Source organism: Dysidea avara, chromosome 14 (assembly GCF_963678975.1).
Source record: "Dysidea avara chromosome 14, odDysAvar1.4, whole genome shotgun sequence".
Classification (NCBI taxonomy): Eukaryota; Metazoa; Porifera; class Demospongiae; order Dictyoceratida; family Dysideidae; genus Dysidea; species Dysidea avara.
The window spans coordinates 10,591,267-10,603,324 of record NC_089285.1 but is presented as its reverse complement, the minus strand read 5'-3'; the positions used below and the strand labels follow the sequence as shown (position 1 = coordinate 10,603,324).

Below are 12,058 nucleotides of genomic sequence, written 5' to 3'. Positions count from 1 at the left end.
TTAGAAAGCAGACTCGAGCACAAAACAACATTCAGATGGCTTATTATCAAACACTGAACTCAGACAAATGGTGATATAGCAGTAAAAATGGTTTAGACGAAATTTAGAAACATTCAAAAATTGCGAATTTTACGCGAATTGTTCATATTATTCATATTATTATTATTTTGTTTCACTCGTGTACAGCCCAAGGCTTCCATTTTTCGCGATAAAAACTACACAGCCTTACTCACTGAGTCCTTCCACGTGTCCATGACCCATTAATTAACCCGTACTCCACAGATCGCTAACCGGCCTCCACCTCGATAAATTTCTAAGTTCTTCTTAGCCATTGCCTGCTGTTCCGTATACGGAAGAAGCCGTAGAAGAACAAAATTATGGGATCTTGTGTGCTCAGGGCGAGCCGGCTCAGGGATGCTTATTGTTCGACCAGGGCCGGAGGAGGGAAAATTGAGTTGGTCAGGCCATTGACTATAATGTTGAAATTGCTACTATATACATGCCAATGAGAGAGGAGCTGTTGCGCAGTGTGCGAAGTATGAGCATCCTAAGGGGGTCTGGGGGCATGCTTCCACAGGAAATTTTGAAAATTAGACACTCAGATATGCAATTTTAGTGATATTTCACTGCTAGCTAGCTATATAAATATGCTCAAGCCTATCTGTTGTTCTTCAGACTTTCTATAATTGTAGACCTGACATACAGGGGACACAGCATGAAACTTGCTGTATGGTTCATTTAGTTATAGCTAGCAATTAGAAGTTCAAGGGGGGTCTGGGGGTGCAACCCCCAGGAGCTGCAGAATTTTTGCAATTTAAAGGCTTGAAAATGCCTTAAAATTTAAAATTGATGCTAAATTTTAAAGTAAAACTAGCTGGCAACTTGCAACTTTCCCCCAAAATTTCACAGCAGCATGGCTCCCTTTAGCTAGGATATAATTATACAGTGAATTCACACAGCTACAATAAAAAGCTACACAGCTACAATAATACAGTATACTACTATACTGGTTTGTATGAAGTGAACGGATCATCACGTATAGTAAATTAAATATACTGGTGGACAGTCACGAGACCAATCAGTATTCGAAAATGGCGCAATGTGGGTGAGATTGAGTTTGCTCAGTATCTCGACAGGACGAGTGGGTAGTTGAAGAGGAGTGATTTCTACTCAACATCTCATCCAGATGGCCACCATGTAATGTATGGGTGTACAGCTTCTTGCCACGGAATGAGTCATCTGGTTTGTCACTGCCAGCCCTTCGCCCAGTAAAAGAAGCCAAGAGACTGACAAGCCAAGGAATGCTAATGATTATTTTATGAATATTGAATTGTGATATAAGTGTGCTGGTTTAGAATCAAAGAAGGCACCTGCCTTACACGTGATAAATGCCAACTGTCAGCACACGTGATACTGTACGTAGAACCCACAATCATTTCTGTGCAAAACGATACGAATGCTATGCTGTACTGTAAGGTTATTGGAGGTACTATACGTGTAGTTCTGTGCTTTAGTTAGGCTGAGAAACTAGGTAACTACTCGTGGCATGCTTTTCAATTACATCTGTAAAATGTACGTAGGTGCATGTAGATGTGATCGTCCAAAGATTGCATGAGAGTAATGTAGTTCGAGCTGGTCAGTTAGTTGGTTCAACTCCAGATTATTGGTCCGGCTCAGGCCTGACCAACCGGACCGTCTCCTCCGGCCTTGTCGACTATAGTCTTTATAACGTTAATAGATGGCAGATTGAAGTTGTGCAGCACTCTTTTATCTTACAAGATCGCCATAATAGGGTCTCTAGTGAGCTGCCCGTCTTCGCTACGAGAAGTCGTTCAAGCGCGCATGCAAGGCATCCAGTTTATTCTTCTTCCTAGCCATCACAGTGAGTGCTTTGTTTAGATGGAAGATAAATGGTAGTGCTGATATCATGGCTGCTTTTCACACGCAAAAAAGGTTGGGTGGGGTGTTTATTACATCCCTACCATTTAAAAATATTTTGTGGTCTAACCACATATCATCAACAACCCTCCCATATGGTATCCATGTCATAAACAACTTACAGAGTGTGAAGCCTGACAGTCTTATATGGGAGGATTGTGTGCTACCGTGCTTATGTCCCTGTAACTAGCTACTGTGTACATATTCTAGCACACTCTCCGAACAGCTAGTGACATTGACAGTTGCAAACATTTAGCCATGACCACATGCATGCTAACCAGACTTTGCTGACTATACCTATGGTGTTCCACTTTGTGACACTGTTGCTAGCAGGCTACACCTAGGCTTTCCAGGGCTAGAGCCCAGTCTAAGTCCTGGCAATTGGAACTCAATATGCCAGTTTAAAGTACTCTTGCATGTATGGGTAATGACTGCCAAATCCCTGGTAATCATGTAAGACTGGCTACACCACTGGCCACTGGTAGTGTGACATTGTGATTTGTACATGCAGACACCAGCATAGGAAGACTTTTCGGCCAAGCCTAGCCATCTCTCATTTAGCTTGATTAATACCAACTCACAATGTTGCTGCTGTATTCAGCCCTGTTCATACGTGCATTTATACAAAGGTGTTGTAAAGCGTCATCGCTACAATAATAGCACTACAGCTACAATATATAGCTATCTCTTCACTACCTATTCTGCTAGACAACTCTACACCTATAATGTACGTGCTTGATGTATGCATCGTTATATCACGTGAAAATTTATGAAAAAAAATTGGACTCTATACTGGAATTATAACACTAACAGTTACCATTCTTATAACTTGTATCATAGAGTTTCATTCTTGTCCTTCTGTTAGAATAAACACCTAAGACATCTTGTTCTTCTTCAAGTCTCCTGTGCTGCCATCAACACTGTCTCCTGTATGATAGGTGCACAATCAGTAATTCTTCTGACAGGTAGGTACATGTAGCTCATATAGCAGTGTGTTTTCAGCGATGGCACAAAGTGTGACGATGATGGCTCAAACACTGAGTATAGACTAGGAATTAATGTATCCTGCCTTATATTTTGTGTGTACAAATGAATCAGGATGAAAATACAGTCTTTATCATAGATTACAAAATTAATATTGCATTAACATATCTAATGAGTTAGCCTTTTAAACCAAGGAGTCTCTGTTAGCTTACTACACTAATGTGCCAATTAACTTGTAATCCATAAATGGATTTGGAAAAAAGTACACAAACTAGACATCTTAAAAATTTAAAATAAGAAATAGGGATCGCTGAAAAAAGCCACAAAACAAGAAGGGATCACTGGGGTGGTAATGTAAACCACAAATCCCTATTTTGACTCTCTATAAATGCTCCATTTGAGTATAAAAGGTCAAAATAGGGATTTGTGGTTTACATTACCACCCCAGCGATCCCTTCTTGTTTTGTGGCTTTTTTCAGCGATCCCTATTTCTTATTTTAAATTTTTAATTTTTTATATGTCTAGTATGTATCCATAGGAACTCTAGTTAATTGTATTTGAGCAGTACAGGCCAGGTCTCACCGTGTGGCAATAATAGCAAGAAATTCTGTATATTTTAATTCTTGATCCAATTCATCAGTTCTGCTGTCCATGACAATGTAGTCAGACCCCATAGCTGTGGTTTTATTGTTATTATTGCTAATATTGTGAGGTTAATTGTGAAGTTAATTGTGTTTCAAAAGTAGTGAATACCTGTCATGTGATATTGTGGTATAGTGAAATCAGCAAACTCAACATCTTATGATACATTGTGTTTATCTTTTAGTAAAACATGTCAATCAAGGTTTAAGGATGCAGGGGAAATTGATTATGTAAAGGGAATGCCATCCTGTTTATTCAATATAGCTACGTATACCATGTGAAATCATTGATTGTGAAACAGTATGCTATGCTTGAAACCTTTAATACTTATCATGTAGGTGTGCCATTGCCAGCATATTTGTGTAGAAGCCATATCATAAACATTATAATATTATTTGTTTATGAGAGAGGTTTATAAGAATGCGATACAAGGGTGGATCCAGGAGGGTCCATTGGGTTCCATGGAATCCCCTGTTTGAAGAACCTTAACATTACTTGATGAGCTGCTGCCAAGTTCTTTGCAAATTCAGTAGACCAAAATCAGTTTATCAGTCAAAGACCTCATTATTGCAAGCACTTATAGTGGCAAAATACCCTCTTCACTGATTTCAGCATCTTCCCTGAGCCTCTAAAAATAGGTATCATTTTGTTTTTAAAGCTATTGCAATTACTTTTAAAAACTTCAGTTAAATGCCTAAATGGTGTAGATTTTTAACAGTGAAGAATTGCTGGAAACAAGATGACATACATTCAGTGCCATTTATATTCCTATTCTTTCATGCACCATTAATAAACAAGATCCTTATATGGAAATTTATATTTCTAGCTTTGCTAAGAAGTTACCAAACTGGTGGTTTCGACAAAGCGCTTTCCTGGCATCCATCTACAAAAAATGTTGCAATTAGATCCAAAAAATGGATGGAAAATGGATGCTGGGAGATTAAGGGTTAATCTACATGTCCTTCCTATGCCCCTCTGTTTATGGATCTGCCACTGGTGTGCCACATAAACAAATCAATTAATTAGTTAAATCACATATTTAGCTCCATGTCTATTGTGGACAATAACCAGGAAATGGGAAAGTTTTACAATTAATTTTCGTAAATTGATATTTCATTTGTTGATATATTTTCACCCTCAAATCATTAAAGCTTTTCCCTCAATACAAAGTAACCTGCTATACAGTTCGACATGTGTTGCAATTGTTTGTTTCTCAAAGGAACTGTTAATATTGTATTTTGTGACATAACACATTAGGTTACCTTGACAGGAACTACAAAATGTGATATCAGCTATAGTGGCTAGCTGTTATAAAAGCATGTTGACACCTTGGTATATGTGTTTGTACATACAGACAGATTCCTGTAAGCGTTCGAGCACTGCAGGTTCGAGGGTTCCTAGGTCTAGTCATGGATTTCTTCTCCTTTCTCCACCTTTTCAAACATACTTTACATAACAACTTTAAACAGGCTGTAGGACCAGGTGTCCTACAGACCTTCAACACTTCTGCTGTGTAGGGAACGGATCTGCCACGAGGTACTCAGTTATCTCTCACGTGATAGTGTGCAATAATCAAGATACAATCATACATATATACTGTGTCCTAATGTTACAATTGTGAGTGTAATAGTGCATGTGTAGTGCTATAGAATAGTTCATAGTTTATGTTCTTACATCCCCCCACCAAGCATGGTTTAGTCCACAGGATAACCATGCTGATATCATGGCCATTGGGGATCCTCTATCAGGCGTTGTGGTGGTCTACAGGTACGCTCTGATCTACGAAGTTCTTGTGGTGGGGTCTGTGGGTGCTGTGTTGGCGTCTGAGGATCTTGTGACAGTGGTGGTAGAGTTTGGAGGTCTTGGTTGTCATTCGGATATCTTGTTATCTCTTCTGGACGGGGTGGAGTATCTGGATGTGGGTTATTTCTACCAGATGTGCACAGTGAGGCTGGTGTACGATGTCGTAAAAATCTTCTATTACGTACCAGGACTCGTCCACTCTGAGTCTTCACTGAATATCTGCGGTGGGGACTAACATTGACCACTGTGCCATATATGTCCCAGAGCTTTGTCCGAGGGTTCTGTAGAGCCACAGTGGATCCCAGTTGAATATCTTGGAGTTCTTGGGCATGGCTGTTGTAATATAACTCTGCCTGTGCTAAAGTATGTTCTGCTAACTGTTCAGTTTCAAGGGTGCTGTGTTGCCACTCCAGTGAAAATGAGCGTCGGTGTGCTGGTAGTGTATCCTGTATAGGTCTACCGTACAGCTTCTGTGCAGGAGACTGTCCATCTTTGCGTGATGGTGTGTTTCGGTATTGCAGCAGTGCCCGACACATAACATTTAGTTTCACTGATCTGTTACCCCAGGACGATGCAATGATCTTTTTCATAGACTTTACAGTGGCCTCAATCTTACCATTACTCTGAGGGTAATGTGGTGACGATGTCTTGTGCTCAAATCCCCACTGACTGGCAAAATCATTAAAACACTTAGAAGTGAATTGTGGCCCACCATCTGACCACACTATGTCTGGAACTGCGGTGCGGCAGAATGACTGGGTCAATGATTGTACCAAGTGCTGTGTGGAGGTGTTGTTTCGTATGGGGATAATGTCTGGCCAGTCTGTGAGGCAGTCAACCATGATGAGGAATTGCTGTCCACCATAGCTGCCGAAGTCTACAGCAATCTCTTGAAATGGTCGGGATGGTTTTGGTTTAGACATGATGGGCTCTTTGCAGTTGGATGGGAGGTGATCCTGACATTTCTTACACGACAAGATTGCATTGTCAATATCGTTGTCGATTCCCGGCCAATACAGTGATAATCTGGCTCTTTCTTTTGTTCGCACAGCTCCCTGGTGTGACTCGTGGAGGTTGGCTAGCACCTTTTGTCGCATAGATGCTGGTATCAACAAGCGACATCCGTAAACAATGAACCCATCATCTATGGTTAGATGCTCTCTAATGTTCCATTAGCGTCTACAAGTCTCTGGCAGCTGATTGCGATGGTCAAGGAAGCCCCGGGTTATTGTGTGGTGCAACTGTTGGTACTCTGGATCCTTGGTGGCTTCTTCACGTAGGTTATGCAGCCGATTGCTGTCGTGTTTATCACATTGAAGGATTCTGATCTCTGTAATTGAGGGCTCTGGGTGGTGTTGGCAGTCATATTCACAAAGGGAGTCATCCCTTTGAGGATCCGAAACTGGGTTGCGTGACAGGGCATCAGGTGCGTTATTGCATTTTCCCTTGATCCACTGAGCGGTAAAGTTGTATGCCATTAGGCGAGACTTGAGTCGTTGAAGCCTGGGATTTTTGATTTCATCTAATCTCCGATTGTTAAGGATGGGGATCAATGGATTGTGGTCAGTTACCACAGAGAAGTGCTGAAGGCCTGCTAGAAATATCTTATACTTTGTGGCTGCCCAAGCAACTGCGAGTAACTCTAGCTCAATTATAGCATACCGAGACTCAGCGTCTGAAAGAAATCGGGATCCTGCTTGGACTAAGGACCACGTGTCTCCATGTCGTTGCTGAAGGACATAGCCCTTGTCGACTGGTGTCGGTGCTGAGCCTAGTGGGTTTGGTAAGGTCTAAGAAAGCCAAGGTGGGCTGAGTGGTGAGGGACTTCTTAGCATGTATGAAGGCTGTATCGTGACAAGGTGACCATATGAATTCATTCTTGCTGCTTAACAGAGGTCTGAATGGTGTCAAGAGGGTTGCAACTGCGCTCGTGCTGGAGGACAACTGGTTCATTAGTCCGATGAAGGAGCGAAGTTCTGTTCGGTTGGTTGGTACAGGGTACTTTGAGATGGCTTCTGTGATGGATGGGTCTATCTGGTAGCCTTGGTCGGAGAGCAAGAAACCAGCAAAAGTTGTCTTGGTTTGGAAGGATCTACATTTCTCAGCATTGAGCGCGATGTGTTGATCCGCACAGCGCTGAAGAAACTGTTTCACATGTGCAATGTGATCTGTGATGTTGCCATCATAAATGACAAAGTCATCCACCACGCGTCTAAAGCCTGACAATCCCTTGAAAGCTTCAGTCATCCAGCAGTTATAGTGCTCTGATATTGAGGAGATTCCGTAGGGGGCACGAAGGTATTTGAATCTCCCAAATGGTGTGACGAATGTTGTCAGCGGCTGGCTGTGTTGGCCTAGGGGGCATTGGTGGTATCCCTTTAGGGCATCAATGACAGTAAAATATTTTGCATCACTAGCTGCGATATCAGCTACAGCTTGAGCTGGTGTTAGAGACTGATACCTCTCTTGGACCACAAAACGATTAAGGTGGGAGAGATCTACACACATACGAATCTTATCAGAATTCTTCTTGGGAGTAACCACTATGGGAGCACACCACTCTGTGGCCTCCGTAACTGGTGTAATAATGCTTTGTGTTTGTAGTAAGTCTAACTCTGCCTGAAGTTTGTCACAGTAGGCGAATGGAACTAACCGAGGAGTGTTGACACAGAAAGGCTTGGCATCTGCAGTCAGAGATATATGGAATTCTTCTCCTTCCATTGTCCTAATCCTGTCATCAAATACTGTGGGGTATTCTTGCTTCAAGTCATCCATATTTGGCAGGGTGTGGGTGGCTGTTGTGGATCTGACACTGGGTTCCACAGGGGCAGCTTTGGGGGGTGGTAGGGGATAATGTGGTGGCAGGATTTTCAAGGCCTTGGCTGCCCTCCAAGAAACTATGAATCCACTCAAGTGTGGGAAGATGTATACATCTTCTTCATGTTCATTACCAGCTAGCTGAAAGCGAACACTCAACTTCCCAATAGCATGCATCCTCTGTCCATTAGCTGCGCGTGGTGTGAATTCTGATGGTAAAAGGTTGTCCCTGTATTCATTGAGTCGTGGCAGAACATGCTCACCAGCAGCAGATATGTCTGCCCCTGAATCCGGAAGTACTTGGGTGCAATAGGACCCATGGTGTGTATGCAGGTGCACTGTCACGGTTGGTGCCGGGTCTATTGTGGCCACTTGCTTTAGGCTGATGGTGGATAGCCCTGGTGATATCTCATTAAACTCCTGGTCTGGGTCTTCTGCAGTTGCGATGGCTCTAGCAACTGGTGGTTTCTTGTGCTGTTGACGACCATGGCAAACCCTAGCAAAATGGCCAACTTTGAGGCAATAACGGCATGTCTGCTTGAAAGCTGGGCACTGTGCTCTACCCCCTTGATGTGCTTGTAACCCACATCCTGGGCAATGTTTTGGAATCATCTGGCTAGTGTGCGGTGGAACCTGCCGTACTTGTGGTTTTGCAGATTGCCTGATGGCTAGGACAGAGTGGTCAGTTATGTCTTTACGTTGGGTTTTCGCTGCTTCTTGTGCACGACACATTGTAATGGTTGTGTCAAGGGTTAGGTTTTGTTGCCTCAGCAGTTGTTCAATAGTGTCACCATCCACAAGCCCTTCGATGATCTGGTCACGGATACTCTTTTGGGAGCATGCAGTGGAACAGAAGTTGCAAGTTTTAACAAGCTCTCTCAGTGACACTAGATAGTCATCAAAGCTCTCGCCCGGTTGCTGCACTCTGCGCCGGAGCTGACGACGCTCCATAGACTCATTAATATGCCCATCAACATGGTGTTTGATTGCTGCAATAACTGCTTCAGCATTATTCCTGTCTTCCTCACTAAGACCGGGGTTATTAACTACTGTGAGTGTTTCACGTGAAAAACATAGAGTTAATGCTTGTACCTGGGTAGCAGCTGACTCACCACTGAGACCTGACAGGACGTCCACTGGGCTTTCCACGCCTCGAAGTCTGTGCCACGGTCTACTTGGAGGTCCAGCTTGGGTAGGTCACTTAGCCGGAACACGTAGGGCATCTTCGCTGCCGCTAGAGGGGAGTAACGGAAAGAGAATGAACACTAAGGCTGCTATGATGTCACCTTCATGGGTGCCTCTCGCCGGCACCAGGGATTAACTCCAGAGGTTAAAAGACAGGCGGTGACTGTTCCCCTTGTTGTACTGGTTCAATTAGCCATGCTAGAATGTAACTGCTTGCAACGCCATGTAGGGAATGGATCTGCCATGAGATACTCAGTTATCTCTCACGTGATAGTGTGCAATAATCAAGATACAATCATACATGTATACTGTGTCCTAGTGTTACAATTGTGAGTGTATTAGTGCATGTGTAGTGCTATAGAATAGTTCATAGTTTATGTTCTTACATGCTGTAAAGCCTTAATAAACAAATGAAATAAATAAATAAATCATGTCATTACAGCAGTATGCTCAAATCCAAAGCTACTGCTATGTTGTGTAACATACAGCTATGTTTATGTACATTAGAATGAGCTCAGGTTGCAACAAGATTCAATCACTGCTGCCAAGCTAGAGTTACTGAAGCAGTGTAATGTTCTGGATCATAGTAAAGGATCAACTGTAAGGAACAGGAGAACAGTTCATGTGATTGATAAGGACACAATTTACAATCCAACAAGAGAAGAACAAGTTGCAAATTCACTTCAGTTAAAAAACCTCAGAAAAGCTAATGTAGTTGCAAAGCAAGGTAATTATATCTTTATTGTGCATATAGTCAATCTATGGTACCAGTATGACCTAAGTAATGACATGGGCATATAATACTATTATAGTCAGTACACATTCACCTGAGCCGTTCACCTGAGCCCCGCCAAATATAGTAATATCAAAGAGGTGAACATGTGTTCACTTGTACTGGAACAAGCATGTTTTCATGTTGTAAACATGTCTGCGTACCGTATGGTAGTACTGTATATTAGGAGGTGTAGGTTTTCTTGGCCAAAAATATCACCCAAAAACTGGCTTCATAATACCACCCTGGTGCCTTAGCAGTATCGGTTAGATATAACCACACCCAAAAGCGCCTTCAGTACGATCCTAAATGCTTCCAATAGATTGTTACAATTTTTTTAAAACTTTAATGGGATTTTCTGCTAACTGCCTGCCTGCCTGCCTGCCTGCCTGCCTGCCTGCCTGCCTGCCTGCCTGCCTGCCTGCCTGCCTGCCTGCCTGCCTGCCTGCCTGCCTGCCTGCCTGCCTGCCTGCCTGCCTGCCTGCCTGCCTGCCTGCCTGCCTGCCTGCCTGCCTGCCTGCCTGCCTGCCTGCCTGCCTGCCTGCCTGCCTGCCTGCCTGCCTGCCTGCCTGCCTGCCTGCCTGCCTGCCTGCCTGCCTGCCTGCCTGCCTGCCTGCCTGCCTGCCTGCCTGCCTGCCTGCCTGCCTGCCTGCCTGCCTGCCTGCCTGCCTGCCTGCCTGCCTGCCTGCCTGCCTGCCTGCCTGCCTGCCTGCCTGCCTGCCTGCCTTTCAGAGGCACTTCTCCTACTGTTCTTTGTAGTGCTGTACAACGGGCTGAACACAGCTGAAAGTGAAGCGTAATGGCCACTTCACTTTCAAGTCAGTATTTGATAGCTGGGGTGCACATTCAGACAAAAACATTACTCTGGCGCCACTTTTGATGCGATATTCATGGGTTCACCTGTTATAATAATGTTACAAAAAAGTAAACAAACAAGTATAATTATGAATTTTAAGTTAAATTAGGGATCATAGTAAAAAAATAGGGAAACAAGGGAGGTCGCCTACACCTGCAAATATGCTATTGGACATTTAATTCCTAATTCAGTCATGGTATAGACTGAATCAAGAATTATATAGTATATCTGCACGTGTAGGCGACCCTTGTTTCCTTATTTTTTTCTATGATCCCTAATCTAACTTAAAATTCCTAATTTTTCCTTAGACTTGTCCTCTTATATCCATGCTTCAAAGAGTTTACTGGGACAATGTGGCAGTTGCAATAACTACTGTATTGTCTAGTAAGGTGATGTACAATGTTGGCAATCAAAATACAGTGTCAGCATGAGTGTTTATGCAATTTGAATATGAATCCATATACATCAAAGTGCCCACTGTACATTTTAGTTATTGACACTCTCCTCGGCTTCACCTTTCACCTCTGACTCATGCAGATAGTATACTGATAGCTGTTGGTGAAATGTCAATAAAAAGTATGTTGGTAACTATGGCCCCTACGTTGTAGACTATGCAACTTTCTCATAAACAGTTCATTGCAAGGTTAATACAACAGATGGTCCCTAACTTTAGGAAAATTACTTGACATGTCACCCAAATATTCATATAAAAGGGAATTATTAAGTAATCTAATATGTAAGGTATCATGTTTTCATTGATTGAAAGAGATTGTTGTTGCACATGTATGGAAAGGGGGTGTGTATATAAAAACGTTCTCACACATAGCAATTATGTGTTGGATAAAATATTTGGGTGAAAAGGGACATGTAGACAAAATATTTATATCATACAGTACGATAGTACTGTATAGTAGGGGTTGGTAAGAAATCATATGGTTTTGTGGATTTTCGCACCTTAAAAAGTGGCCTTGCAATAAGTTTTATCCAAAAAAACCACCTGGAATGCATTAGTACTGTTATAATGATGCTGTACTTAGGGTAAACGAAGTGAAACTTGAAGT

At 42.6% G+C, this 12,058-nt stretch overlaps 1 protein-coding gene across 1 annotated transcript in view; it reads left to right on the top strand.

Annotated features, from left to right (window-relative positions):
* Nucleotides 1–12,058, top strand: part of LOC136244740 (girdin-like) — a 28,401-nt gene that overhangs the window by 7,165 nt on the left and 9,178 nt on the right. Inside the window, exon 3 of the mRNA XM_066036305.1 lies at nt 9,877–10,096. Coding sequence (XP_065892377.1) covers nt 9,877–10,096 — 220 coding nt within the window. The remainder of the gene's footprint in view (nt 1–9,876; nt 10,097–12,058) is intronic.